Source organism: Anser anser, assembly GCF_964211835.1.
Source record: "Anser anser genome assembly, chromosome: 10".
Lineage (NCBI taxonomy): Eukaryota > Metazoa > Chordata > Aves > Anseriformes > Anatidae > Anser > Anser anser.
In genome coordinates, this window is record NC_139730.1 from 2,883,079 (window position 1) to 2,907,842 (window position 24,764).

At 45.2% G+C, this 24,764-nt stretch overlaps 1 protein-coding gene across 3 annotated transcripts; it reads left to right on the top strand.

Annotated features, from left to right (window-relative positions):
- Positions 1–24,764, top strand: DPP8 (dipeptidyl peptidase 8). Of its 3 annotated transcripts, none has more exons than XM_083851227.1 (20): positions 1–129; positions 1,722–1,991; positions 2,956–3,068; positions 4,018–4,191; positions 5,086–5,254; positions 6,505–6,615; positions 6,991–7,119; positions 9,055–9,116; positions 10,134–10,234; positions 11,341–11,518; positions 12,812–12,971; positions 14,422–14,501; positions 15,334–15,486; positions 16,100–16,235; positions 17,043–17,188; positions 17,468–17,614; positions 18,352–18,504; positions 20,523–20,665; positions 21,379–21,490; positions 22,080–24,764. In XM_083851227.1, exons 2-20 carry the CDS (start codon positions 1,733–1,735, stop codon positions 22,200–22,202), a joined length of 2,649 nt encoding a protein of 882 aa, XP_083707353.1. In that variant the 5' UTR covers positions 1–129; positions 1,722–1,732; the 3' UTR covers positions 22,203–24,764. The 3 variants fall into 3 exon arrangements, 2 of the variants coding, with proteins under 2 accessions (XP_083707353.1, XP_083707352.1); XR_014588869.1 differs by having other exon boundaries at positions 23–129; positions 18,352–18,488; XM_083851226.1 differs by lacking the exon at positions 1–129 and adding an exon at positions 339–485.

Here is a 24,764-nt window from a genome sequence, read left to right on the forward strand (position 1 = left end):
GCTTCCTCCAGGCCGGCGGAGGGCGCCCGGCCCGCTCCAGCCCCGTCCAGCCCGGCACGGCTCGGCCCGGCCCGGCCCCGTGCTGGCGGAAGCGGAAGCGGCGGGGCTGCATCGCCGCCGGGCAGCGCCGTGAGTGGGGCCGGGGAGGAGGAGGAGGAGGAGGAGGAGGAGGAAGGCTCGCCCCGGCTGGCCGAGCTCGGGACCCCCGGGACCCCCGGCTCGCGTCCCCCTGCGGGCTGCGGGGCTCGGCCCTGCTCGGAGCCCCCCCCCCCCCACCATGCGCCTTCCTCCTCCTTTTTTTGGGGGGGGGGCTGCGGGAAGGAGGTCGGGCTGGGGGGGGGGTCTCGTTGTTGGGGTCGTGCTGGGGGGCTCCTGGGCCCCACCCCCGAAATCCCCCCGCTGCCTCCTGCGCAGGGCTCGGGGCGCTGGGCCTGCCGGCGGTGTTAGCGGCTGCCCGAAACTGCTTTGTTGCACGTAGGACAAAGGTGCCCGAAATGCCGCTTTATTCTTGTTTTGCAGACAGGATGAAGGAAATGCCCGGGCTGGTTGCTTTTATATTTGTAAAGGTGGGGCCAAGCCTTTGGTTGAGACCTGCCCCGCTTCGCTTTTAGCACTTTGCGTTGAGAGGGGCTTGATCCGAGCTCAGATCCGAGCTCACGCAGCCTCCTCTCCCCCCATCCCTGAAGGGATTTTTCTGCTGCTGTGCAGAGCCCCGGGAGAAGCAGCTCCATCGGCGAGCTTTGCCCCCGGTAGCTGTGCCGACCTAGCCCGTGCCTCGAGATCCCGTGGCCCTTCAGCGCCTGTGCGCGGGATGGAAGCGCTCCATCTATTTCCCATTAGTGTTTTTGGCAGGCTCAGGCCACCCGGCTCTGCCTGTTCCCTAGCAGCGTGCCAAGCAGCTGTGCAGCCTTTCTATTTTATATTTAGAAAAAGAAATTGAGGGTTGACAATCCCCACACCTTGGTGTCCCTGGTAATGAATTACGCGGTGGGAGTTTATAGCTGGGATCCTTTGAGATTTGCACTCGGATCTGGGATTTGTGGTAGAAAGACTTCAGTTCCTATTGCAGGACTTCTGGGCCGTTTTGTCTAGCTCAGATACGCTTTGTAAAGCCCAGCTAACTGCAGGAAGAAATACCTGTTAACTTAACCCGTTCAGGAGGGTAGGACTTACGCTGCAGATAAATCAGTTTCCAAAATGTTCTTTTTCTCTGTGTCACCTTCTGGTGTTGCCTGACGCTTCTGGAAGAGTCTCATCCATACAGCGTTTGTAATCCCGTGCCTGGGATGATATAACAGTGATGGGCGTTGTTTGACCCTTCAGAGCTTTGTTTGAAAGGAGACGCAAACCCAAGAAGTTATAGGGCAGTAATGGTTGCCCAGGCCCGCTGGGTATGGCCAGGTGGTTCCAAATCAGCTGCTGATGCTGTTTCCTCTGAGCAGCTGCTTGTCCCCAATCTTCCTGAATTGAGTAATTGATATATGGTGGAGAAAAAAGGCAAACAGCAATAAATCTGTGTGGGTCTGTTCTGAAAGGCTAAGTGTTGGGCAGCCTCTTTTGTACAGCTCCACTGTCCTCTTCCTTCAGCAGGATTTTTTCTTTACCACATGAAATTGTGGTTTTGTTAACACGCTTTTGCTGTGTTGTGATTTGGGAATCTGAAGCGATCGTTAGCTGAAAGGCAATGCTGAACCTCCAGTGTTGTTTTTTTTTTCTTCCAGAACCATGCAACATGGCAGCAGCCATGGAAACTGAACAGCCGGGCCTTGAAATCTTTGAAACGGCGGGTCGTGAGGAGCGGGAGCAGAGAGAGGAACAGCCCAAACTGGAACCTTACTACGTAGAGAGACATTCCTGGAGCCAGCTCAGGAAACTGCTCACGGATACGCGGAAGTATCATGGGTATATGATGGCGAAAGCCCCACACGACTTCACGTTTGTTAAGAAAAATGATCCTGAAGGACCTCATTCTGATAGGATCTACTATCTGGGTAAGCTTGCTGGGACAGCCTGTGTCTTGACTAAACTGTCACTGCAGAGGCCGTTGGGGTTTGACTTCAGCTGTGCTTGAAGTGATTTGGCACTGTAAATGGCACCGTGAGCAAACTTCTTGGAGCAGGTCTTGTGGTAGAGGATTGCTTGTGTTAAAAACTGCACTAGCTGAACATAAATCCATGAAAATCTGGATCTGGGTGAGAAGCAATGGCTAGAACAAAGGACCAGAAGCCAGAACCTTGTTCTAGCCCCATTGCTTGCTGCTTAGGCTAGTTATTTTAGCTCTGATTTGTGGTTTCAAGTCTAGATGTGCTGTCGCGAAGCTGCTGATTCATCTCTGTTCCATTTTTCAGAGAACGGGGGGTCATAGTCCTTAAATAAAGTTGAGTTCAAGCACATTGAGGGTGATGGGTTAAAGCTGGCAGGGCTAATCCTCCTGGGATGATCTCTGGCTTCCTGTGTGCCGCTTCCTGAGCTGAAGGTTAGGCTTGGCCTTCCTCAGTGCATGTCTGGCTCCCTCTGGGCTGATCCCCACGTGCCCTGGCAGGAGCTATCAGAAATCTGAACAGCACTGAGGGGGACGAGCAGGAAAGAGACATTCAAACCTTCCTAAAAATGCATTATCTTTGAAACACAAGCTGCATTGTGCAGCATTTCAGCCAAGGGAAAGAGCAGAACGGACCTTCTTGAATTTAAAAGCTTATAAAATAAGCCCCCCAAAAAGAAGGAGATATGCTTCAGGCAGCATGTGGTAAGCGTAGGTGTAGTTCCTTGTTCTCTTCCTTTGTGATTTACCTTTCTGTGAAACAGGGAATTCCCGGTGCAAGGCTGCAGTGCAGAGACTGTCAGTACTTCCTCTGGTAGGCAGGGCCTGCGAAACTGTTCCTGAGCATCTTTTGAGAGTGTTTGGATTATTATCAGAAAGCTAATACTTTTTTTTTCTTCTCACTTCGACAATAGCCATGTCTGGGGAGAACAGGGAGAACACGCTCTTCTACTCTGAAATTCCCAAAACCATAAACAAAGCTGCCGTCCTGTTGCTTTCCTGGAAGCCTCTTTTGGATCTTTTTCCGGTGGGTCCTGATTTCTTTCTTGCTCTTTAGCCGCACAGCAAGTAGGCAGGCTTTGAGGTTGCACCCGTAAGCCGTCATTATGGTCTTAAATGTTTTTAAGGTTCTCCTTGTACTTGGCTAACTCTGCAGCCATCTCGAAAACAAGCACGGCTTTCTCATCAGGGTTTGGAGTTGCAGCCTTTGTGCGTCATAAAAAAATGTGTGTGCTGGCTGATTTCTCCTTTGCCAGGAGAGATTGCAAGTGCTAATTTGCACCAGATTCTCTGCTGTGAGATCCTGGGGATTGCTGAAGGAGCCTGTAGTCTCCCATAATCGCTGTTTTGCAGGGGGAAGTGATGAGTCCCCCTGAGGATCTGTCAGTGGCTCCGTGACTCATGCTGAAGCAGAGGATCTCTTTCCCACTCGCTGGGACGCGTGTCCCCTTCTCACCTCTGTGCAGAGCAAGCCTGCACAAGTCCCCCATGCACCATGGCAGGTTGGAGGAGGCGGGACAAACCCCGCGTGGAATTAGGTGTGTTGTTTCCCCATGCTGCTTCCTGAGGCTGCCAGCCAGCCATAAAATTCATGCTGTGTTCTCCTCCCACCAGACCAGTCACTGTGTATCTTTGCAGAAGTTAGCAGAGACCGTCCTACTTGTTCTGGAAATAACAGGCCTTCAGTCTGATCTTTCTCATACCAGTGCGTGTTGGAAATAGTGCCAGTCGTGCTAAGGGAGAAGTGGCTCTCAGGTTCACAGATGTGTGGGATCGAGTTATGGCCTGCACCTACAAGTGCTGATGGCAGAGGCACAAGCAGGAGTGGGCTCCTGGCTGCCAGCAGGATGCTGGAGGAGGAGGAGGGTGTCTGCACAGCCATCTGGTCCTGGAAGCTTGGCATGCCAAGATGCTCTGAAAGTATAGTAAGAAATGCAGAGCAGGGGTGTTGATTGTGCTTCTCTGCCCGTATTCAGGCCATCCTGGACTATGGGATGTACTCTCGTGAAGAGGAGTTGCTTCGGGAGAGGAAGCGAATCGGCACCGTTGGGATTGCCTCCTATGATTACCACCGAGAAAGCGGCACCTTTCTGTTTCAGGCTGGGAGTGGAATTTATCATGTGAAGGATGGAGGTCCTCATGGATTCACTGTGAGTTTACTCAGCGCTCTTGTTCTACCACAGCACTTCTTTCCTCTAAGCTAGAAGCAAAGAGCACGAGCGTAAGTTCTTGCTGCGCTGATGAGGCAAGTAGCCTTGACAACGGTTGAGACATGGAGAAATCCCCCTTGGGGGTGCATTTCCTTGGTTGTAGAAACATGGATGGAAAAGAAGTGTTATAAACTGTGGTGGCAAGGCATGACACCAGATTTCGTTGATTTTTTTAGTTAGTAGCAGTGCCAATAAAAGGCAACACAATGGTTGGGATACTCCGTGCTCTTTCATGTAGCGAGAAGTCACGTCAGAGGCAACTTTTCTTCACAAGCTGTGGCTTCGAGGTCACTGCTCAGCGGTCAGTGCTGTATGTGTTACAAGATCTGGCTGTCTAACTTTAAGAACAAGCAGCCTTTGCTCTTTGTGTGTGCTGAACCTGGACTTCAAAGCTGAAACCATTTCATATTATAACAAATGCTTGTCTGTCCTTGTCAGGCGGAACTTACCGTATCCGGAGTTGTTTTAGGAAGACCAGATTATTTTATGTTCTACCTGTCTGTTTTTAGGATGCTGTTCTTGAGTGTGGCAGGATTCTGATTTCTGATTCAGATTTCTGATCTGTCTGATTTGTCTGATTTATTTTTTTTGAATCCTCAGCACTGGTGAAAGAGATCCTGGTGGGATCTGTGCAACCATGATAGAAGCACATTTATCCCTATAAAATATCTGCATAGCATTTTCGTATGTTGAAAATGGCTTGCTTTCGTGTAAACCTGTGTATCTGAAGTCAGCATCCACACTGCTGTGATCTTAGAGACCTGATAATCCAGTTCAGTTCCTGTATGTGTTTTTTTTCGTTGTTTACTATTCTCTTTTTCTTCTTTCAAACAGCAACAGCCTTTAAGACCCATTCTGGTAGAGACCAGTTGTCCGAATATCCGGATGGATCCCAAGCTTTGTCCAGCTGATCCAAATTGGATTGCCTTTATCCACAGCAATGACATCTGGATATCTAATATAGAAACCAGAGAAGAGAGGAGGCTAACGTTTGTGCACAATGGTAATGAATCCTGAATTAAAATCTCTGTACCTCCCCTGCACTTGTTCTTGCTGTGCTGAATTAAGCAATGGCACCTGGGGTTCTTCTGAAATCTGAGGGAACGGCCACCATCCACTTTACGTGGGATTTGATTATTTGTCATGTTCTGCATGTTTCTTCCATGGCAAATACTGTAGGATGGTTCTTTTCCCTGTGGAACTAGGAAAACCAGAATCTGTCAGAATGAGTTATTTGTTGAATACATATGGAAGGGCTGTTCTCCTGAAACACGCTGCTTTTTTTTTTTTTTTTTTTAAACACTGGAACAGTCTTTTTTTGTGTGAAGGAGCTGTGGGTGGATTAGAACTGGAGGAAAGTTTCTGTCAGTGAAGTCAGGCTGCGGGGCTTTTTAGAAACAATACAGACAGTTTCTGAATAGCACCGTGCCTTCTGCTGGTACCCTCAGACTCAGTAACTTAGGTCTGTGCTTTGTAACCCTCTCCAACTCCCTTTTAGACACGTATCCTGGAGGAAGGAAAATGGAAAATTATGTATAAACCAATGTCTGAAAATCCGTTGTGTTTTGCAATTTAATCACACTTCATGTATTTAAACTATATCACTTAATTTTTAGCTAAATTAAAATTTCTAACACTTCATAATAATGCTTTAGCTTATTTAAATGTTAGATATTAAAATATTATGTAAGTACATTAAAAATAAACTGTAGCAATGACTCCTTCTCAGATGATAATTATTTATGGAGCGCTGCTAAGTTACCTCCAGGGTAACAGGAAAAATATTGAAGCCCTATGGATATGTCATCATGTTGAGATGTTATGTAAGTGTGTTACTTTTGGTCTGTACAGTGAATGAAGTGCTGATAATTTTGTTTTTCTGAATGTTGGTGTTCTCAGTGTCAGTCGTTCAGGAAGATTTTTTTTCTTTGATTTTCTTAAAAGTTGTGAGCTCAGGTAGAATGTTTTCTCTCTTGGATGAGTACATGGAAAATCCAGAGACTAATTGAGTAGGAGTAAGGAGGGGAGATGGCTTTCCTTTCCTAAAAGAAGCTGCAGTGTCAGAGAGGATTAGATCTTTCCCAAATAAATCAACAGAGCAGGGTGGAAGCAGAAAGCAAGTCTGCTGAGAAGCCAGATTTATTATCATGTAATTGTTCCCCGGGGGTTGAACTTGGGCCATGTTTGGGATAACGCAGAACTGGTTTGATTCTGCAGTACATCATGAACTAATTCTTCTGTGTCTTTTTTTAGAACTGGCCAATGTTGAGGAGGATCCAAAATCTGCTGGCGTGGCTACTTTTGTGCTGCAGGAGGAGTTTGACAGATACACTGGCTACTGGTGGAGCCCAAAGGCACAGCCAAGTAAGTGTGTTGGATCCAGTGTGTCTGACAGGCAGAGGTAGCGGCCCCCAAGCTGTGCTGTCCAGGGCAGAGTTCATTTTTCTGTTACTTGTCTTTATCCAGGATAGGAACCTTATAGTTCAAAAGGAGTTACGAGCATCTGCAGTGGTGGGTGTGGTACAGGAGCCTCGCTAGCACAAGTTACTGGAGGAGGAGACTTCCCTTCTCACAATAGTGATAGGAGTTGTAAGAGTCTTGGGGTGTTTTGCTTAGTGAAACATGAATCACAGACTTCTCTTCATCCTTCCAACCTGCTTTGTCTGTTGGGAGGATGCTGGTTTCTGCAATACCAATCATGAGATCTCCTCTGACCAGGAAATCTTAATTCATTTGCAGCACTGAATGGGGGTAAAGTTCTTCGAATTCTTTATGAAGAAAACGATGAGTCGGAGGTGGAAATTATTCATGTCACATCGCCAATGTTGGAGACGAGAAGAACAGATTCCTTCCGGTACCCCAAAACTGGTGAGAGCCTGATGACCTTGCGTCTCTGTTTCTAGGAGATGCACATTTTATTCCAGGTGCCTTAGACCAGGGACTCTCCTAGCTTAGAGCAGGGGGTCGGAGACATGTTGTGTAGTCCTTGAATTAGCGTCCAAGTGGTGGAAATTTGGAAAAACTGCTGCTGTGGAGGTTAGCTTAGTCACTGGTGGCTGTACTGACTTTCCAGCCGTGTGGTTACTAAGAGCTCTGAGTCCGGGTCTCGCAGGAGCTGGCAGAAACCCTACCTGATCGTCGCTATTTTGGAGCTGCTCTCTCAGATCCTGGCACAGAGAAGTTGTTTCTCATTACAGCCTTGTGTCTCTGAGGGAATAGCTGCAAAATGATACTGCTTTGTTTTTTTGGGGGGAGGGTTTCTGTTTAGCTGCTGGTAACCTGGTGCCCTGGTAGCTCAGGTTCTGAAGTACTCTGGCCTCCGTGATTGCTGTTGGGCTTTGAAAATTCTGCGTGCTTGCAGCCTGCCAGGAAAAAACCTGCTGCTGTCGTATTTTCAAACAGTAAATGATGTGAAAGCCTCAACAGTAAAGGAGTGAAGGCAGGAGTGAAGCGTATCAAGTGGAGTGCTGCTGTTAAGTGGACAAGTGAAACCCGTGCGGCCCTGCTGAGGGCCACCTCACTGCCATGTGTCAGGTGTATAGGGCCAGTTTGAACAGCCTGACCCTTGCTCTTCTGAGATTTCACTGCTGTGTCAGCAGGGCGTATTGATCACTGACCGGCCCCAGCTGCAGAATTAGCTTCAGGTCTTGTCGATTCCCTGATCCACCGGTAAACGTTTTCTGCTTATGATCCTGATTTACCGCTTGTTTCGAGGAACGAGGAAGGCTGTGTCAGCCTGGGAAGCAAGAGATGACTGCTCATGTTTTCTCAGCGCTAACGTACGCCTCGATTTCTGAGGGTGTTTCGTCAGAGTTTTATTCAGTGTTGAGTCTCAGCAGTTTAGGAAAATTAGACAACCAAAGCCTAAATGCTTTTAAAACAACCAAAGTTTTAATCTCTGGCTTCAGTTTCCAACCTGAGCCACAGGGGCCATAGCACTCTTCTGCAGGTTGTTATGAGGGCAAAGCCTGAGTCAGTGTCTTACCAGGGGGAAGATAAGTACTTAAATAGGACAGTGCTGTGGCCCAAAGCAAGTCATTTCACCTCAGTGCATCAGTTTCTGTGTAAAACTGGGTCGATGAAGTGGGAGTACCTCACAGCAGCACTGAGAATGCTCAGAGTACGTGGAATTTACCACATACGGCTTCTTGTGGATTGACTGGCAGCAGCTTTTTTCTTTATTCTTCGCATTTGCTGCAGGCCCCAGCATTTAGCACTTCAGGTGCTGTACAGCTGCTTTGGGCAGGCTTTCTGCAGAGAGTTAGTTGGGTTTTCCGTGTTCAACACAGATAAGTAGTTTATCTTAACTTTGCTAGTCATGGCAATAGATTTATAAGAATGCAGAAAGAAATAGTCTTTGGTTCCAGAATGAGTTGCTTTATTTTTTTTAAGATGCTTTGTAGCATTGGATCACTTTTTGTACACCACTTTCTGTTCAACAGTAACAGCCAAACAGTAAACCAAAGCTTGCTTTGATATCCTGGTTACTCCTGTGCATTTACTTCCAGCTTGTACGTGCATCCTTTGACTGTGAGAGAGGAGACTGTGACAGTAGCATGGCTCTTGATCAGATCTGTTTGCAGGACTACATCACTGAGTCTGCTTCATGTCTGCAGTCTCTTTTTTTTCCCTGCCTGGTTTTTTGCTCTCTCTCATGTATGCAAGTAGGCTGTTTGATCAAAGAGCATTGTGCTCTTTGCCTGTTCCAGTTCAGTATGAGTAACACCACAATAATCCATCAGTTCAAGTCTGTCCTCTTGGAAACACAAATTGGTGCCTGACTGCTAACATCTGTTTTCATAGGTACAGCAAATCCAAAGGTCACTTTCAAGATATCTGAAGTGACAATCAATGCAGAAGGAAGAGTAAGTTCCACGTTCTGCTTGTTTTCTAAATAAATCCTATTTCTGTGAATCTTTTTGGTAAAATTCATTTCAGTATAAGTAAACTTCCTTATGTTGTGTTAGCTTAATGGCTTCTCTGGAGGCAGTGCACATCGCTCATTCCTCTGCAGATACTTGGTGTCTGTGTACAGCAGTATTTCTCAAGGCTGTCCTTTTCTTCCCCACCATTGGTTTATGAACTTGGCTGCAGAGCAGAATATTTTAGGTGAGGACGGTTAGACTTTCTTATGTGACAGATCTCCTTATTGGCTGCAGGTATGGGGAAAATGTGATTGCAGAGAGAGTATATCGCCTTATAAAAGCACGAACACGTGAGAGCGACGAACTTTGCTTTCACTCCAGGATTTTTTAACAAATACAGAAATTTCCGTAGCCCAGTCCAAGATCTTCAGACAGTTGGGAAATTAATCTTATCAAACAGACACAGTAACATCCATGCATTATTGGGATCCTCTACGCAGCTGCTTCAGCCATCAACACTGACCTGCTGGGGTAGCAATGCCGACATCAGCCAGCAACGTCAGGGAAAGCTGTCAGGTCCCTTGGGGTACCACTGTGCCTCGTCCCAGCGGGGACAGACTGCAAAACTGCCTGTCATGATGTAGACCCACATTGATAACTGGATGCTATGCAGGATGTTGAACATCTACCAGTGAAAACACCTTACAAAACAGCTTGGTACAAATCCCCCTCTCCCCCTTTTTGTATTTTACATGGGGGAAACTGATTGTTCAAGTGGCTTGTCTGAGACAAGCGATGGATTTGTGAGCAGAATCCAGATTTCTCAAGTCCTAGCCCTCGCTGCTCTGGTGTCTGGCTACAGATGGGGTGAAGCCCCTGCGTTGGAAAGGCTGAACTGAACAATCTAAATTGCGTGAGCTGCACAGAAGAAGTCTTCTGTGTCCAGACTCTCATTGTGCATGAAAACTGGTTGTGCGGGTTCATCTCAGTGTCACTGAATTGCTGCTTTGTCAACAGATTGCAGATGTTGTGGATAAAGAGCTAGTTCAGCCCTTCGAGATCCTCTTTGAAGGAGTAGAGTACATTGCTAGAGCTGGGTGGACGCCAGAAGGAAAATAGTGCGTATGTTAATCCTGTCTCTGCTTAGAGGGTTTGGGGCAACACAGTTAGAAGCAGAATGTAGTGGTCCCTGTCTTCAAGCTTAAGCCTGCTTTCATTTTTGCATTGCTACAAACATGTTTGTGTAAAGGGGGCGATTTTTCCCAAACTAAAGCAGCCCTCCTTGTCTCTTTCCCCGGGACCTGGCCCTACTGCTTTGGTATCGGGCACTCACAGCCTTTGATGTGTGTGTCCTCTCAGCATCCCTGTGAGAGAGAGTGCAGTGCTATTATCCCCATTTTACAGATGGGGAACTGAGGTCCACAGAGGCTAAGTGATTTGCCATAGTCGCTCAGGAAGTCTGTGGCTGAGGAGAGAAATGAGCCCAGGTCCCCCAGGCCCTAGGCTAGCGCCCTAACCACTGGACCATCCTTGCTGACCAGGCTTACTGATCAGAAAACCTGCTGTAAGTGCTACTCACATTTGCATGTCATTTTTAACCCTGTAGATGATGTAGTACAGTGTTTCTAACTCACCAGAAACTTCTCTGGAAGTGCATTTCTCCAGCTCTTGAATCTAAAGCTGACTTTCACCTTTTCATTATTTTTTTTTCAAATGTGGAAGAAATGCAGGGACACATTTGCTCCATTGTCTTGCTTTTTGCAGGATTATTTTTAGAGCTACGTGTAAAGTCAGAAGCATGGCAGGGTCTCCTGCCAATTCATTTGAGCGCCAGTGTTATTCTTTGCCAGGTATAGATTTAAAACTATTTTCACAAGTATCCTGGAACATCAGTTAATTTTTTTCCGCTTCATTAGCCCCTCTGATTTTTTTTCTCTTTTCTCCCTTAAAGCACAATCCAATTCTGGGGGAATAGAATTAATTAAACTTTTCAACCTGCAGTGCTTATGCAATATTGAAGTGAAGTGAAATAGGTTCCTAAGTTATCGAAGAGGTTTGTTTTTGTGGGTGAGATTTTACATGTGGCTTTTTTGCTTAATCTGGGATTGAACATTCTTGACTCCCCTGAGATTCCTAGTGGTAATAGGTGTGTTTTGAGGTTTTTCAGATCTGTCTAACACTCACGGTTGCATGTTATTTTCTCTAATATCTGTCTCCTCAACAGTGTCTGGTCCATCTTACTGGATCGCTCCCAAACTCGACTTCAGATAGTCTTGATCCCTCCTGCATTATTCATCCCAGTAGAAGATGATGCAATGGAGAGACAGAAACTCATCGACACTGTACCAGATTCTGTTACACCTTTCATAATTTATGAAGAAACAACAGACATCTGGATAAATGTAAGAATTTCAACTTTAGCACTGTCTGACAGTTTGTTGTTCAAGACCCTATCTGTAGCACTTGAGCGATGGTGGTGGTGTTGTGCTGCCTAGGAGACTATTCCTGTTGTGCAAGTTCTGTGCCCCTTCTTGCTGTGTAAAGAACTCGCAACGTGTAGAGAACAAAAAGATCTGGGATGTGAAAGGAGAGCTGCTTTGCTTGAGGCTGCTTGGTGATCAGAGAGCTAGGAACAGAGCCCAGGACTCTGGTGTTCCAGGCAGCCCCTCTACCCACTGACACCGTCCAGCTCATTTGTGCAGTTGTTCACCAGCAGCAGTCCCAGCAGATGAAGCATTCGTCAGCCAGTGAAGATGTTTCCAGATGATATTGGGGGATCAAATCTCAAAAGTCTGTTAATAATCACTGAAACCCCTCCTTAACCACGTATGTTCTGGTGAAATAGATTCCTGTGTAATGTTCTTGGAGGTGTGTTGTAGGGCGAGTGCTGTGTGATAACGGACGTTGGTGTGCTAGGCTAACACTTTAAAGGAGTGCTGCTCACGGTTCTGCAGATTAAAATCAGTGTCTCTAAAGCAATATCCCGTTGGAGGTGTACCAGGGTGCAGGAGAGCCTGAGAGCTACAGTCACTGGAGGGTAGTTGCACCTTTCAGCAGAAAGTGTGGTCACAAAGCCTTCCATTGAATGGTCTCTATGCTATAAGTGCTGTCTATAATACTATTTTCTTTTTAGTAGTAGTGTACGTGGTTTCAGGATAGTGCAGTGAGTTGTCCTGTCTCCATTGTCTTTACTGGCTGGAGTTGTTTTTTACTGGCACCTCGTACTGTGCAGATAAATGCTTCTGAATGCCTCAATTGATTGTCCCTTGATGGAAAAGCTGGCATCTTCATGAGTGGGAAGATGATGACAGCTCATCTTTCTCTAAATAGCCCTTCCCTTCTGGGTTTCTAGATAGCACTGGACGGAGGAGGCCACTGAGCTCTGTCATCTTTGGGTGGCTCTCATATGCTGTCTGCAGAGCTGGACCCATCTCCGTATCTGAGCCAGACAGGCAGGTGCATAAAAACTTTCTCAATTCCTTCTGTGGCCAGGATTTAGAGTTAGATGAGCCAGGATCTGCGCAGTATGTGGCTGCTGTGTGCAGACACCCCTGGCTCATAAGCATTATTAGGTTTCCCAGTAAGGGACAGAGTGTGCCACAACCTGCTAGTGTGAACTGTGTCAGAGGAACTTAAATGCGACTTCCGTGCCAGCCTCCTGCTGATAACAGTAATCCACTGTTCTGTCTCCCCAGATCCATGATATTTTCTATGTTTTCCCTCAAACCCATGAAGATGAGATAGAGTTCATTTTTGCTTCCGAATGTAAAACGGGATTCCGACACCTATACAAAGTCACCTCGGTTTTGAAGGAGAGCAAGTATAAGCGGTCATCTGGAGGTCTCCCTGCTCCAAGTAAGTGAAATTATTCTCTTTCACTGGGCGTTTGCTGCTGACTAGTGGGGAAATGAATGTCTTCCCAGGTGGCAGGAATCGTTGTCTCATTGGAAACTCCTCTTGTTGCGCTGGAAAGCACTTTGCTGTACAGTCATTCCTCTTGAAATTGTACAGGGGTTATTCTGTATTCAGCATGCCTTAGCTTCAACCTTGATTCTTCCTTGTTGACTACAGGGAAGAGTTTCACAAAATCAGATACGAAATGAGCTGTGATGGTGTAAAATGCCCTTAGCTTACTTAGTTGACAATGGTGGGGTTGTTTGTTTGCTCACTGCTGTAGGTTAATCATTACAGCAATAACGTGGCTTTCTCTGTGCAGGGTCCAATGTATCCAGTAGATACACGTTGGTTCAAGACCCGTGTTTGGAATTAAAACCAGCATAGTCCCTGTCAGCCTTTACAAGCAGATTGTAGCAGAGAGGCTGACAAAGAACAGTTTGAACATATTGCAAAAAGGTCCATAGAGGGCCTCCCTGTCTGAGGGGGCCCACTTGTTAGTCCCTTTAAAATGAACATATGTGCTTGGCAGCAAAACCTATGATATGACAACTATTCAGAGAATTCCTATCTGCTCTTAAAAACAATCATGGTATTGCTGTATAGACAGAGATGTTAGTAGGAGAAAATTACTGGCAGCTGTTGCAAGTGGAAATTCAGGAAGAGTAATTTCAAGCAAAAAAATTCAAGGACCATGTGCTTCCAAGCTGCAGTCAAAGTTTGGCCTTGCTCAAATACATGGTATAACTGTGTGCAAAGCTCCTGGAATGTTTTTTCCACAGTATGTGTTCTTTCATTTACAGTTTCATGCTGTGATACTTAATTTACTTGTTGTGTGTTGAAGGCACTTGCTGAGCTCTGCATGCAGAAAAAAATACACCTTATTTTACGAGAGGTCCTAGTTTTATGCAATTGTGTTGTTGTTTCTTTCCAGAAAGCATTATGTTGGGTTCATTAGATTTCTGTGAATGTATCCAACTTCTTTTTCTTGCTAAATCTCCCTCATTCCAAGGGAAATGAAGCCATCTTATAAAAGCAGAGCTGCTTCCCACCCCAAAGCAAAAGTCTCCATTTTTGACACCTGAAAGTCCCTTTCCACTTTTTTCAGTATAAAACCACATTTCTGTGCAAATGACAAAGTGCTTTAAAACAAAAAAAAAAAAGCAAGAAGCAACCTAGCCAAGCCCTCAGGTTGAGAGCACCTGTGAATCCTTTGATACATGGTTCAGGGTGCTAAATATACCAGCCCTGACACTTGTCTCCGGAGCTGGCAGAGGTGTGGGTCTTCTGCAAAGCCACGTTGCTCTTGGGTTCAGCCTAGCAAAAAAGCTTGGAAGGAAGAAGTATCATTGTGACTGTGTGTGCTGTAAAACGTGGAAGTGTAAAATCTCTGTATGTGGGTTTTTTGCAGGTGACTTCAAGTGCCCCATCAAAGAGGAGATAGCCATTACCAGTGGGGAATGGGAAGTGCTTGGGCGACATGGGTCAAATGTAAGTATCTGCTCTTGCTGTATGATATTTTGCAAGCAACACACACGTGCTGGAGGACAGCGCTTCAGGGAAATGGTCTTTGGGGTCTCGCAGATAAGTACATGTTGCATTAGTGAGGCTCTGCTCCTTTTTGGCGGTGAAGGAGAGCATCACAGGCAACATTAGGTGTTTAACTTCCTAACAAGTTCTTCCCACTAAGTTTAAGCCTTAAAGAGAAGGAAGCAAAAGTTCTTTAAAGCATCAGTGAGGAAATTCCACGTGTTCCATGAGAACCAAAATGTCGTGGTGATGTTCAGCTGCTGTCCTGGAGCCAGGAGATACCTATTGGAGGGATCAGAATAAATCTATTGGCCCTGTCTCTCTTTAGCCAGAATACACAATGTTTGTGTTCCATGTAGCCTCTGAACTTGGACAAGGAGTTAGGGAATGCTCCCAAACTGCTGCTTTTCCAGCTCTAAGTTGGCTAAATTTTATGACCATTTGAATGAAACAGCAGCTCAAGGAGGACTGTTGGATTGATATGGAGTTTGTAAAGGTCTGTGATAAAATCCTTTCTAAATGGTAGTTGGAAGTGGGGCTAGAGGACAAAGTGTGCAAGTAGACCTGCGTTTGAATCTGTTGTGCTGTCTGCTCAGAAAGAAGGGGCAACTGATGTTCATAACTGGCAGAGTTGTGGACAGCAAGAATAGTCATTTGGCTTGTTCCTTACAGATTGCTGGACTATAACTCCAAATTATGGAAGCAGTGGGGAGAAGGCTAGGTGGGGAGAGAATGCCGGGACTTTTCTTTCAAAAACTCAGTATTAAGGGATGTGTTGTTTTGTTTTTGACAGATCTATGTAGACGAAGCCAAAAAACTGGTGTATTTTCAAGGCACAAAAGACTCGCCTTTGGAGCATCACTTGTACGTCGTTAACTACGAGAATCCTGGAGAAGTGAAGCGACTGACAGAGCGTGGTTACTCTCATGCCTGCTGTGTCAGCCAGGTACTGTTCGCCTGTGAGGCCCTGGGTAGGAAGGGCTGGCTGGCTGTGTTGTGCTTTATCACCCAACTTGGTCCTTCATCAATCAACAGACAAGCTTGTATTTAAATATAACAAAAGGAGATTTTACACGATGTGTTCTTTATATTGCAAGGTAAGTGCGCAGCCACCTCTGGAAAACGGATCTGACCTCCTAATTCAAGTTTCGACAAGAGTAGCCAGGCTGAATTCTCTGAAACTGTTTGAGCCTGGCTCCTTTTGCCAGAAATGGGCTATGGAACAGTCACCTGAGGAGATGAGCCTGTGGCAGTGTTGAGTGGGGTTCCAGGTGTTTGGGGCAGTAACCTGTTCAGCTGGGACTGCTCTGCCCAGAAAAGTGTGTGCAACAAGGTCCTCATGCCACTGTTGATTTTGCAGGTGTATTTTGAGTTTGGGAACATTAATATCTGAATCTGGCTGAGTATTGTAGCTTCTCAGAGCCTATCTGCTCTTATCACAAAAGAGCCCAGACTTCCTGGGATTTGGTTTCTAAACATCTGAAAGATGAAAATGCAGAAAGAACTTATCCCTTTTGCTTGTACTGAGGAGTTCACGATAACATTCTTTTTCTCTCTAGGATTGTGACATGTTCATCAGCAAGTACAGCAACCAGAAGAGCCCACACTGTGTGTCACTTTACCGGTTGACAGGACCTGAAGATGATGCAGCTCACAGGACAAAGGAGTTCTGGGCTACCATTTTAGATTCAGCAGGTAACAGCTTTGTTAAGGAGCAGCAAAAGGACAACCAGGATCACAGAGTGAAACATTTCCCAGAATATGCTCATTTTGGGTTTGCTATTGTGGGTAACTCTTGGCTTCTCTGTGAAGCTCACGCTCGTGTGAGAAGTTCTTAGATGAAGTTCTTTAAGGAGTGACACTTTCAGCTTGGAGACAAATGGGTATAAATTGGCTGTGAAGGAATTTAGAGTGGAAATTATTAAGTTTCTACTGCCGGAGCCAGTAGAAAGATTAGAAAGCAAGTTTTATCATTAGTGGGGGTGGGTTTAAGTGAGCTTATTTACTCTTGTGCTAAGTATGTGTTAGTGAGCATGCTACTGGGCCTCTGGGGAGGGCCACTCACTCCTTAAATAGTTCTGTGCTGCTGTCTGCTCATGTCTTTGTGAGCTGGCTCTTAGGCTTTTATTTTTCCACTGTGATTCTGTTACCTTTCATCTCTCCTTCCCTGAGGCATGGACCAAATCCTATGCTTTCCGTGTATTAATGCTGCGAATCCTAAATGGAGTTAGGAAGGGATGGTATATCTGTAATGTGTCTGTCAGTGGAGAACAGTTACCATTGTTCAGAGGAGAACAGGAATGGGAACATGACAGGGCTGAGAAAGCTCCTCTAGGGCTGGGGCATTTCCAGTCTGTGCCTTGTCCCAGCCACATCCATTGGAAGCATGGGAGAGCTGCATTATCTGGGATGCAGCAGGAGCGGTGTTGGGGCAGGGCTGGAGCAGAGCTGCATTATTTGTCCATTCCCTGTTAATCCAGGCTTTGTTCCTTCCCATGGCAGGCCCTCTGCCTGATTACATTCCCCCAGAAGTGTTCTCCTTTGAGAGCTCCACGGGGTTTACACTCTATGGGATGATGTACAAACCTCACAATCTGCAACCTGGGAAGAAGTACCCCACTGTGCTTTTCATCTACGGAGGGCCTCAGGTGAGTGCAGTCTGTGAGCGGTGGGGTGGGCTGGCCTGGATCACTTCGTTCCCAGCTCTCCTGTGTGCACAGCTCCTGCTCTGTGCTGGGGATAGCCTACTAAGCCAATTTCAGATTTTATTTACTGTAAACATTTTGCACATTTTTACGATGTAAATCTTCCAAGATCCCTCCTGTAGGATTCCCTCTCTTTGCTTGTGGTCTGCTACGAAATTGACTTAGTAGGTATCCTCTGAATTTCTTTACATAAATGCTTTTATCATTGTTCTTCTATTCTAGGTACAGCTAGTGAACAACCGGTTTAAAGGAATCAAATATTTCCGTTTGAACACCTTGGCCTCTTTAGGCTACGTTGTTGTTGTCATTGATAACCGGGGATCCTGCCACCGAGGGCTGAAGTTTGAAGGAGCCTTTAAATACAAAATGGTAAGTGCAGCTCTGAATCAGGTTCTTCGTTTTCAGCCAGAGACAGGTTTGAGTCCCGGTTTTATCTGAGCTGAAGCACCACTTCGGCACAGACGCCCAGCATCGCTTGTGTGACACTGCCTAGGTTTGGGAGGGAAACCACATGTAGTTGAGTGGAGTGGATGTGAGGGAGGAAAGATGCTCGGTGTGGAAAGTATACAGGGTCAGGTTTTGAGCTGTCAAGCTTGTCAGCTGCAGGGGAGTGTGATTCGTAAGGGGATCTCTGACTCTCTGAGCAGAAATGCTTTGCTGCTCTCACAATGCAGGATAGTTTCTTCCATAGCTTGGGTTACTATTTGGGGCAGTTCCTGTGGCAGGCTGGAGAGGGGGAACGTGTTTGGCCCTGTGTACTGGTAGGGACAGCCTGTGCCAGGCTCTGCTGGCATTGCAGTGTAGCGCTCACTGTTGGGAAGAGCATTTTCATGTGTGGAGCTGGAATTCTGCCTTGCCTTTGTACAGCAAAGAGTAAAAATACTGAGAAATCTTCCTTGTCCCCAGATAAGGAAGTAAATGAAGAAAAAGATAGTTATTAGGTGCCTTAGCGTGTATTTATTGTCTTAGGAAAGGGGTCATCTTTCTCTAATGTGCCCAGTGCAATGGAGTGCTGGTGTCTGGGTGGGTGCTGTGCAGCCTTTGGGAATCCTGAGAATGTAACTTTTGCCTGGAACTTACAACTTGCCTTTTCTCTCCCTTCCCAGGGACAAATTGAAATCGATGACCAAGTGGAAGGGCTGCAGTACTTAGCATCCCAGTATGACTTTATTGATTTGGACCGTGTTGGCATTCACGGCTGGTCCTACGGAGGCTACCTCTCTCTTATGGCTTTAATGCAGAGGTCAGATATCTTCAGGGTATGTTCGTACATTGCGTACTTATTCTGGTGATGCAGACAGAATTTTCCCCTTAATCGTGTGACCTCCCTCAGGTGTTCACAGCACAAAGACTTTTGAGCTAGCTCTAGGCAAGTGAGGACACAGTGCTCTGCCTGTTTTCTTCAAGAATCTTCTAGTTGGGTGAGTTCAGATGAAAGCTGCTTTTCTGGCATACATTCCTTCCACAGTGTTTCTAATTAGGCTTCCAGGCTTTGGTTATCCTTTTGATATTGCACAGACAGCATCTGAAAATCTATACACTCTTTAAAGCTAGTGCTTGCTAGCAAGCCACAGTGCCTTTTTAAACCAGCATTCAGTGGGTACTGCAAGAGCTGTTGTAAGTTGTTCTGTGATCTTAGGTTGTCTCTTCAGTTTTCTGCACTTGTGTTTCTGTCTGGAGCGTGGGGATGAGATGCTCTTCCTCTGTAAACATGCTGTCACTGCTGGGCTCTGAGAGGTGTTCGGGACTGGCAGGCACATTGAGTCTGTACTGGAAGAGCTGCGTGATTCAGCTTTTCAAACACAGACAGTGATACCTGTGCAGCCCCTCTAATTAATACTGATAGAGGTGTCTCAAATCAGAAAATTATATTTGTGCTGCTCTTTCCCACCTCTCCACACAAGTTTGCAGCCTTCATCCTCAGGGGAGTGTGATGTGACTGCACCATCACTGTGCTCACTTGCTTCCCCCAGCTCCAGATGAGCCAGGCATAATCGTGACCTGACGGGAAGGTGCTGTGTTGTCCGTGAGTCTACCCGCATTGATGCAGGCTGGGTCTTTTGGGCAGAGCACACTTGTGTCCAGGAAACCAGGCATGTTAGAGGAGTGTGGGGTAGTCCAAGTAGGCCAGTTTTACTCCGAGAGTCTGTTCTTGTGGGCTGGGGTGAGGAGGAACAACAGTTTGCTCCATTCAGCTGAACACAGAAGGATATTTCCTCTCTAGAACTGCATGCAAGAGCTTTCATTGTACTGATTGACTGTCGAGCTTGCAATAACTGTGCTGGTGTAGCTCCACCAATCTGAGATCACGTGCTGAAGGTACCTCATATAGTCTCAGCTGTTGCCTGCTTTGTGCCAGCTGAGCTCTTTGTGCTGTGAACCAACGAAGGGAAACGATCCTGCTGAAAAACAACACCACCGTCTCTTCCTCCTCCGGTCTGACCTATTCCCAGATCAAATTTGTAGCAGTGTGCTCCACAGGGCAACCTGGCAGCGGGGAGAGGTACCAAAAAGAGGTGCTTGTTATTTTGTGACTTGAGGCCCCTATAGCAAATGGTCAGACCATTGGTGGGCATCAGAGGCAGAGATGTGGTAAGAGCTGAATATTGCCTCAGGACGTGTTTTGTTCTTTGGGGGTCTTCTTGCTTTGCGTAAGTCTAACCTCAATATTCCTGGGAGGTTTAATCATTATTTTTCTCAAGTCCTTGAAAATTTTTGTATTTTTACTTTTAAAAATACCTGGCCAAGGAAGAGGCTTTGGTTTGTTTTTAGCTGGTCTTTTTTCACAAGCCTCTCTGCAAGTTTGTGGTAGGTATCCATAGGGGATTGCTGAGTCCTGGGGAGCTTTCAAGGCCAATTCTGTTAGACGTTTATTTAAATGAAGGTTCTGACCCAAAAGCAGAGCGCTCTGCATTTTGAACAAAATCCACTTGCCTCCAGCAGGACTTGCAGGTGGTATATTTAGTGTTGCTTCTGATTTGTCTATAGGATCTTCTTGGTTTTCAGCAGCTGCCTGATCTTCAGTACACATAGTCTATAGTTGAACTCTGCTTATATATATATATATATATGTTGACATATGTGTATATATATATAAATAAAAGCTGTGGGAGGGAAGAAAGGGAGGATTTCTGCTGCAGGCTCTGGATTGTAAGGAGCACTTGCTGGTGTGTTTTGGGCAATTGCAGTCGTGGTGGGGTAGAGATGAGAGAGGGAGATCCCCAGGTCAGGCGGCATTGTTCCCCTCCCCATGCTGAGAGCCCTGTTGAATTTGCAGGTTGCTGTTGCCGGAGCACCCGTCACGCTGTGGATTTTCTATGACACTGGTTACACGGAGCGTTACATGGGCCACCCGGATCACAACGAGCAGGGATATTACCTAGGTTCGGTGGCCATGCAAGCTGAGAAGTTTCCTTCTGAGTAAGTTTGGTTCTGGCTCTTCCTTTCTATTCTTGTCAGGGAAGTTCAAGCCCCACAGACATATATTTATCTCCCTGTTCTTGGCAATTAAATCCTGGAATCATAAATGCTAGTATTAAAACAAAAACAGCACTAATAAACTTAATAGACTTGAATGAACATTTGCATAATTACAGACCATTCCAAGTAATCCCTTTTATTCTAGCTGTAATTAAAGACCATCTTTTATGTCTAAAGAAATGACAAACACATCCCCAATTATATGATTAGCACTTCAGAGTTGAGTTAAGCTAGACAAAAATCAGTCAATCAGGATGCTTTCTTCGTGCTCTCAGTGTGTATCAGCAGGGAGTTGTCTGCAGAGCAGGCTGAGATCACGGGCTCTCTGGCCAAAGAGCTGAAAGCCAGCAGTGATTCTGAGCAAATGTTAAGCCATTGTGTTGCCCAAGCTAAGGAATACTTCTGAAAATGATGATGATGTACAGATGAAAGGTCTGACCGTAATGTGCATGTGCAGGAAGAACTTGTAGAGGAGGAAAAGATCGGTTTGGCACCAGCTGCTGGTCCATTCAGAGCGATTTACAATAGCGAAGTCACTCTTCAATGCTAACGTTTTTCCTGTTGAGTGTTTTTGGAGGGGTGTTTGTGGACTGTGAAATGACTGGCAGATTGTGGGATGCTATTTAGAAATGTTTGTTTCTTGCTTTTCTCAGACCAAACCGTTTGCTGCTGCTACATGGGTTCTTGGATGAGAATGTTCACTTTGCACACACTAGTATTTTGCTCAGCTTTTTAGTGAGAGCTGGGAAACCGTATGACTTACAGGTAAGGCTGGAACCAGGACGTGGAAATATTATATCTGTCTTTGAGGAGTACAAAATTCCAGCTTGTAACATGGCAGCTTGGAATTCTAGGATAAAACGCTAGTATTTGAGTGTAGCTTTTTTTTTTTAAGGGGGAGACTTTAGGAGTAAACAAAAACATTATTAGGCAAATGAGCAGTTAAGGCAGCTCCCAAGGAGCTCTGCAGTTTGGAAGCAGTACAGCAGTGTTTGTGCAGTGTACAGCAGGGTTATGTATTTAATTAAACCCTGCTGGTTCTGTGCAGATGCAGCCCAGGTATCCTACGCCGTGCTGCAGAACTGGAAGCATGCTGATTTACGTGATGGCTCTGAACAGGATCTGCCTCTGTTCAGCCATGCTGATCGCCTCCAGCTAAGCACTAGCTGCATTACAGAGTGCAATGGGTTGTCTCCAGGTTCAGGCAATGGAGGAGGGAAATGTATTAGCTCGAGTGCACACAGAGCTAGTGCAGGGAGATCACGTGCATGTTTTGAACCTGGCTCCGGGGACCAGTTTAAACATCGGGGCCCAAAACCTTTGTGGATACTCATGACTTTATTTTATATTTTAGATCTACCCTCAGGAGAGACACAGTATAAGGGTACCCGAGTCGGGAGAGCACTATGAACTCCACCTACTGTATTACCTTCAGGAGAACCTGGGCTCCCGCATTGCTGCCCTGAAGGCGATGTAACTGACCTCTGCAGAACTCTGCTCAACTGGCTGCTTTACTGAATGAGGAGATGCAGGAAACTAGAGAAAATAGGATGGAACACTGCATTTTGGTGCCTGCCATGTGTACACACACACACACACACACACACACACGGAGACACTTTTTTTTAAAGTAAATTCGGTGCCATACAGGAAATTAAAGGACGGTGGCCTAATAACTTTAAAGCTTAAGATGTAAATAAAATCAAATGTCTGTGGTGTAATGCAGTACCATGGGTGTTCTCTTGGGGGAGGAGCTGAAACTGGAAATAACATACTTCCACAGCACCAGAACTTCACATTTTAAAAGCATTCTGGTCTAATTGATGTATTTTTACAGTGTGTTCTTAGGTATCTTATTACATAATACTAGAAGGTGTACTACACAGCAAAAATTCACCTGGATGGTTACAACTTAGATTACATTTTAAATGTTATCGTATAGTTTTTATGCTTCATGAGGGGGATGTGTCTCACTTCTGAGAAGTCAGTCACAGGTTAGACACATCTCCTGTCTAGATGTCAGTTGTTTTTTTAAAAAGAAACACTTTTAAACTGCTTCCTATATATTTTAAATTTTGGATTCAGTTCAGTTGATGCCAGGTTCTTTTCAATTATTTCTTCTGTCCCCAGGATAAATCCTACCTTTATTTTTTTTTCCTTTCAGCAGCTTGATACTGTCCTGATTGTACTTGATTTCACCTGGGGAAGTGAAGTGATGTTTTACTGTAATGTCGGCATAACAATCTTTTATTTTGAGATGCAAGCTAATTTAAGACAAAGAACTGAAACTTTGTGAATTTTAAAACGAGCTTAAAAGTGTAGCCCATTTCTCGTTGACATTTTTCCCTGCTGTTCATTCTGGAGCTGTTTTTGCAGTACTGTTTTCTGACTGTCACATCAGCATGATATAGGTATATAAATCCTGTTACAATTTTAATATACATTACTCTAATTCAAAGGTCTACAGAGAATTTGGTGAGGAGAGACCTTACGAACACTACATGTGAGGCAATGTGAACTGTTGCAGTGAATTTCCTACTTTATTCAAGGGATTATTTCCCAGACTCGCACTCCTTTCAGTCCTCCATTCCTGGGTCATTTCTAGCACTGCTGCATAGCATGATTATGATGCTGTATTTGAGAACCCCCCCCTTCTGTATAGCTTAAGGTAACCCACTAAGCCTAAAGGATATGCAATCCCAGTTGTGTTTTTGTTAGTGAGGTTTTAACTAAGCAGCAGGCTTGGCTAAAAAGCATCATGTGTGAAGTCTCTTTTAACTTGCAACAAGTCGTTTAAGATAGAAATCCATAGCAAAATGATTCTCTTTAATCCAGGAAATTCTCCCCTTGGGGCCTGCCTCTGAGACTCCTATAAGTTTTAATGGTTTTCTTAGAAACCTAAGAACTTCCTTTTCTTTCCGTTTTGGTGCTGGAGAGAAGCAGAGCATGATTTTTCTTTTCATCTTTTAAAAATCTGGAATCACTCTCAGTGTTTACGCTCTTAGTACTCCACATGTCGTAACCTTGTATTTTACTCGCTTTTGTACTGTTCAGCTTGACCCTGAAGCTCCGGGATTTAACACAATCTGGTTGTATTGTATCAAATCGCATCATTTTTCAGTGAGGCTGCTGGACATATGCACCAAAGCGATCGGGGCTGGTGCAGTTACACGGTTGTAAAACCGCTGTGTGAGAACAGGATCTGTTTTTTGGGTTATGCAAAAGATAGCCAAAGCAAACAGGCATCCAGTAAGTGTAAATTTCCTCTGACGTGGGGGTGTTTGGTTTGGGATGTTTTCTGTTTTTCAGATCACAGGGGTTTTTAAGTGGGATCAGATAAAATACTACTAGCAGGTCAATTACAACCTTACCGTTTTGATTTTGGGAAGGGCATAGCGTGGGAAGAGCCCAGCTCCTTATAATGTCTTCTCTTTGAGTAATTAAGTTTTGTGACTGAAGCTGGGCTATCTGGAGTGTGCTGTAGTCGGTACTGAGAGAGGAATAAGTGTGCTGATGCACTTGAACTGGAGCGTGGCAGTGAGTAGAGAAAAGTATAAGCTGTTACTATTGAATTCCTTTTTGTTCCTTAAGTGTTTAAGCTGTATTATATATACATATATCTATATCTGTTCATATATACATATATGTATAGAATTACACGTGGATAGTATCACCTTTTCCAAAGTTGTTTATATTTTGTTCAATATTTAATTAACTTGTTTTTTGGGGGATGTTTTTGCTCTTTTTCTAGAGGTGATTACCCTTGAATGTAAATGTATATGATTTTTAAGACAAAATGGATCCTTTTGTTTAAAAAATGAAAAAACAAAAATGGCCTTCATCAAACAGTGCTTTTTTGGCAACTGGAGAACTAAATGTTATGCAAGCAAACTGGGCTAGGTTTTGATTTAGCACAGGATGTGATTTTAAGAGCTGACATATAACTTCTAAATAATGCATCCTTTCTTTGTTTTAAATATATATATATATTGAAAAGCTATTAAAGTACAAAGTACTGTACTCTATTTTGCAACATAAA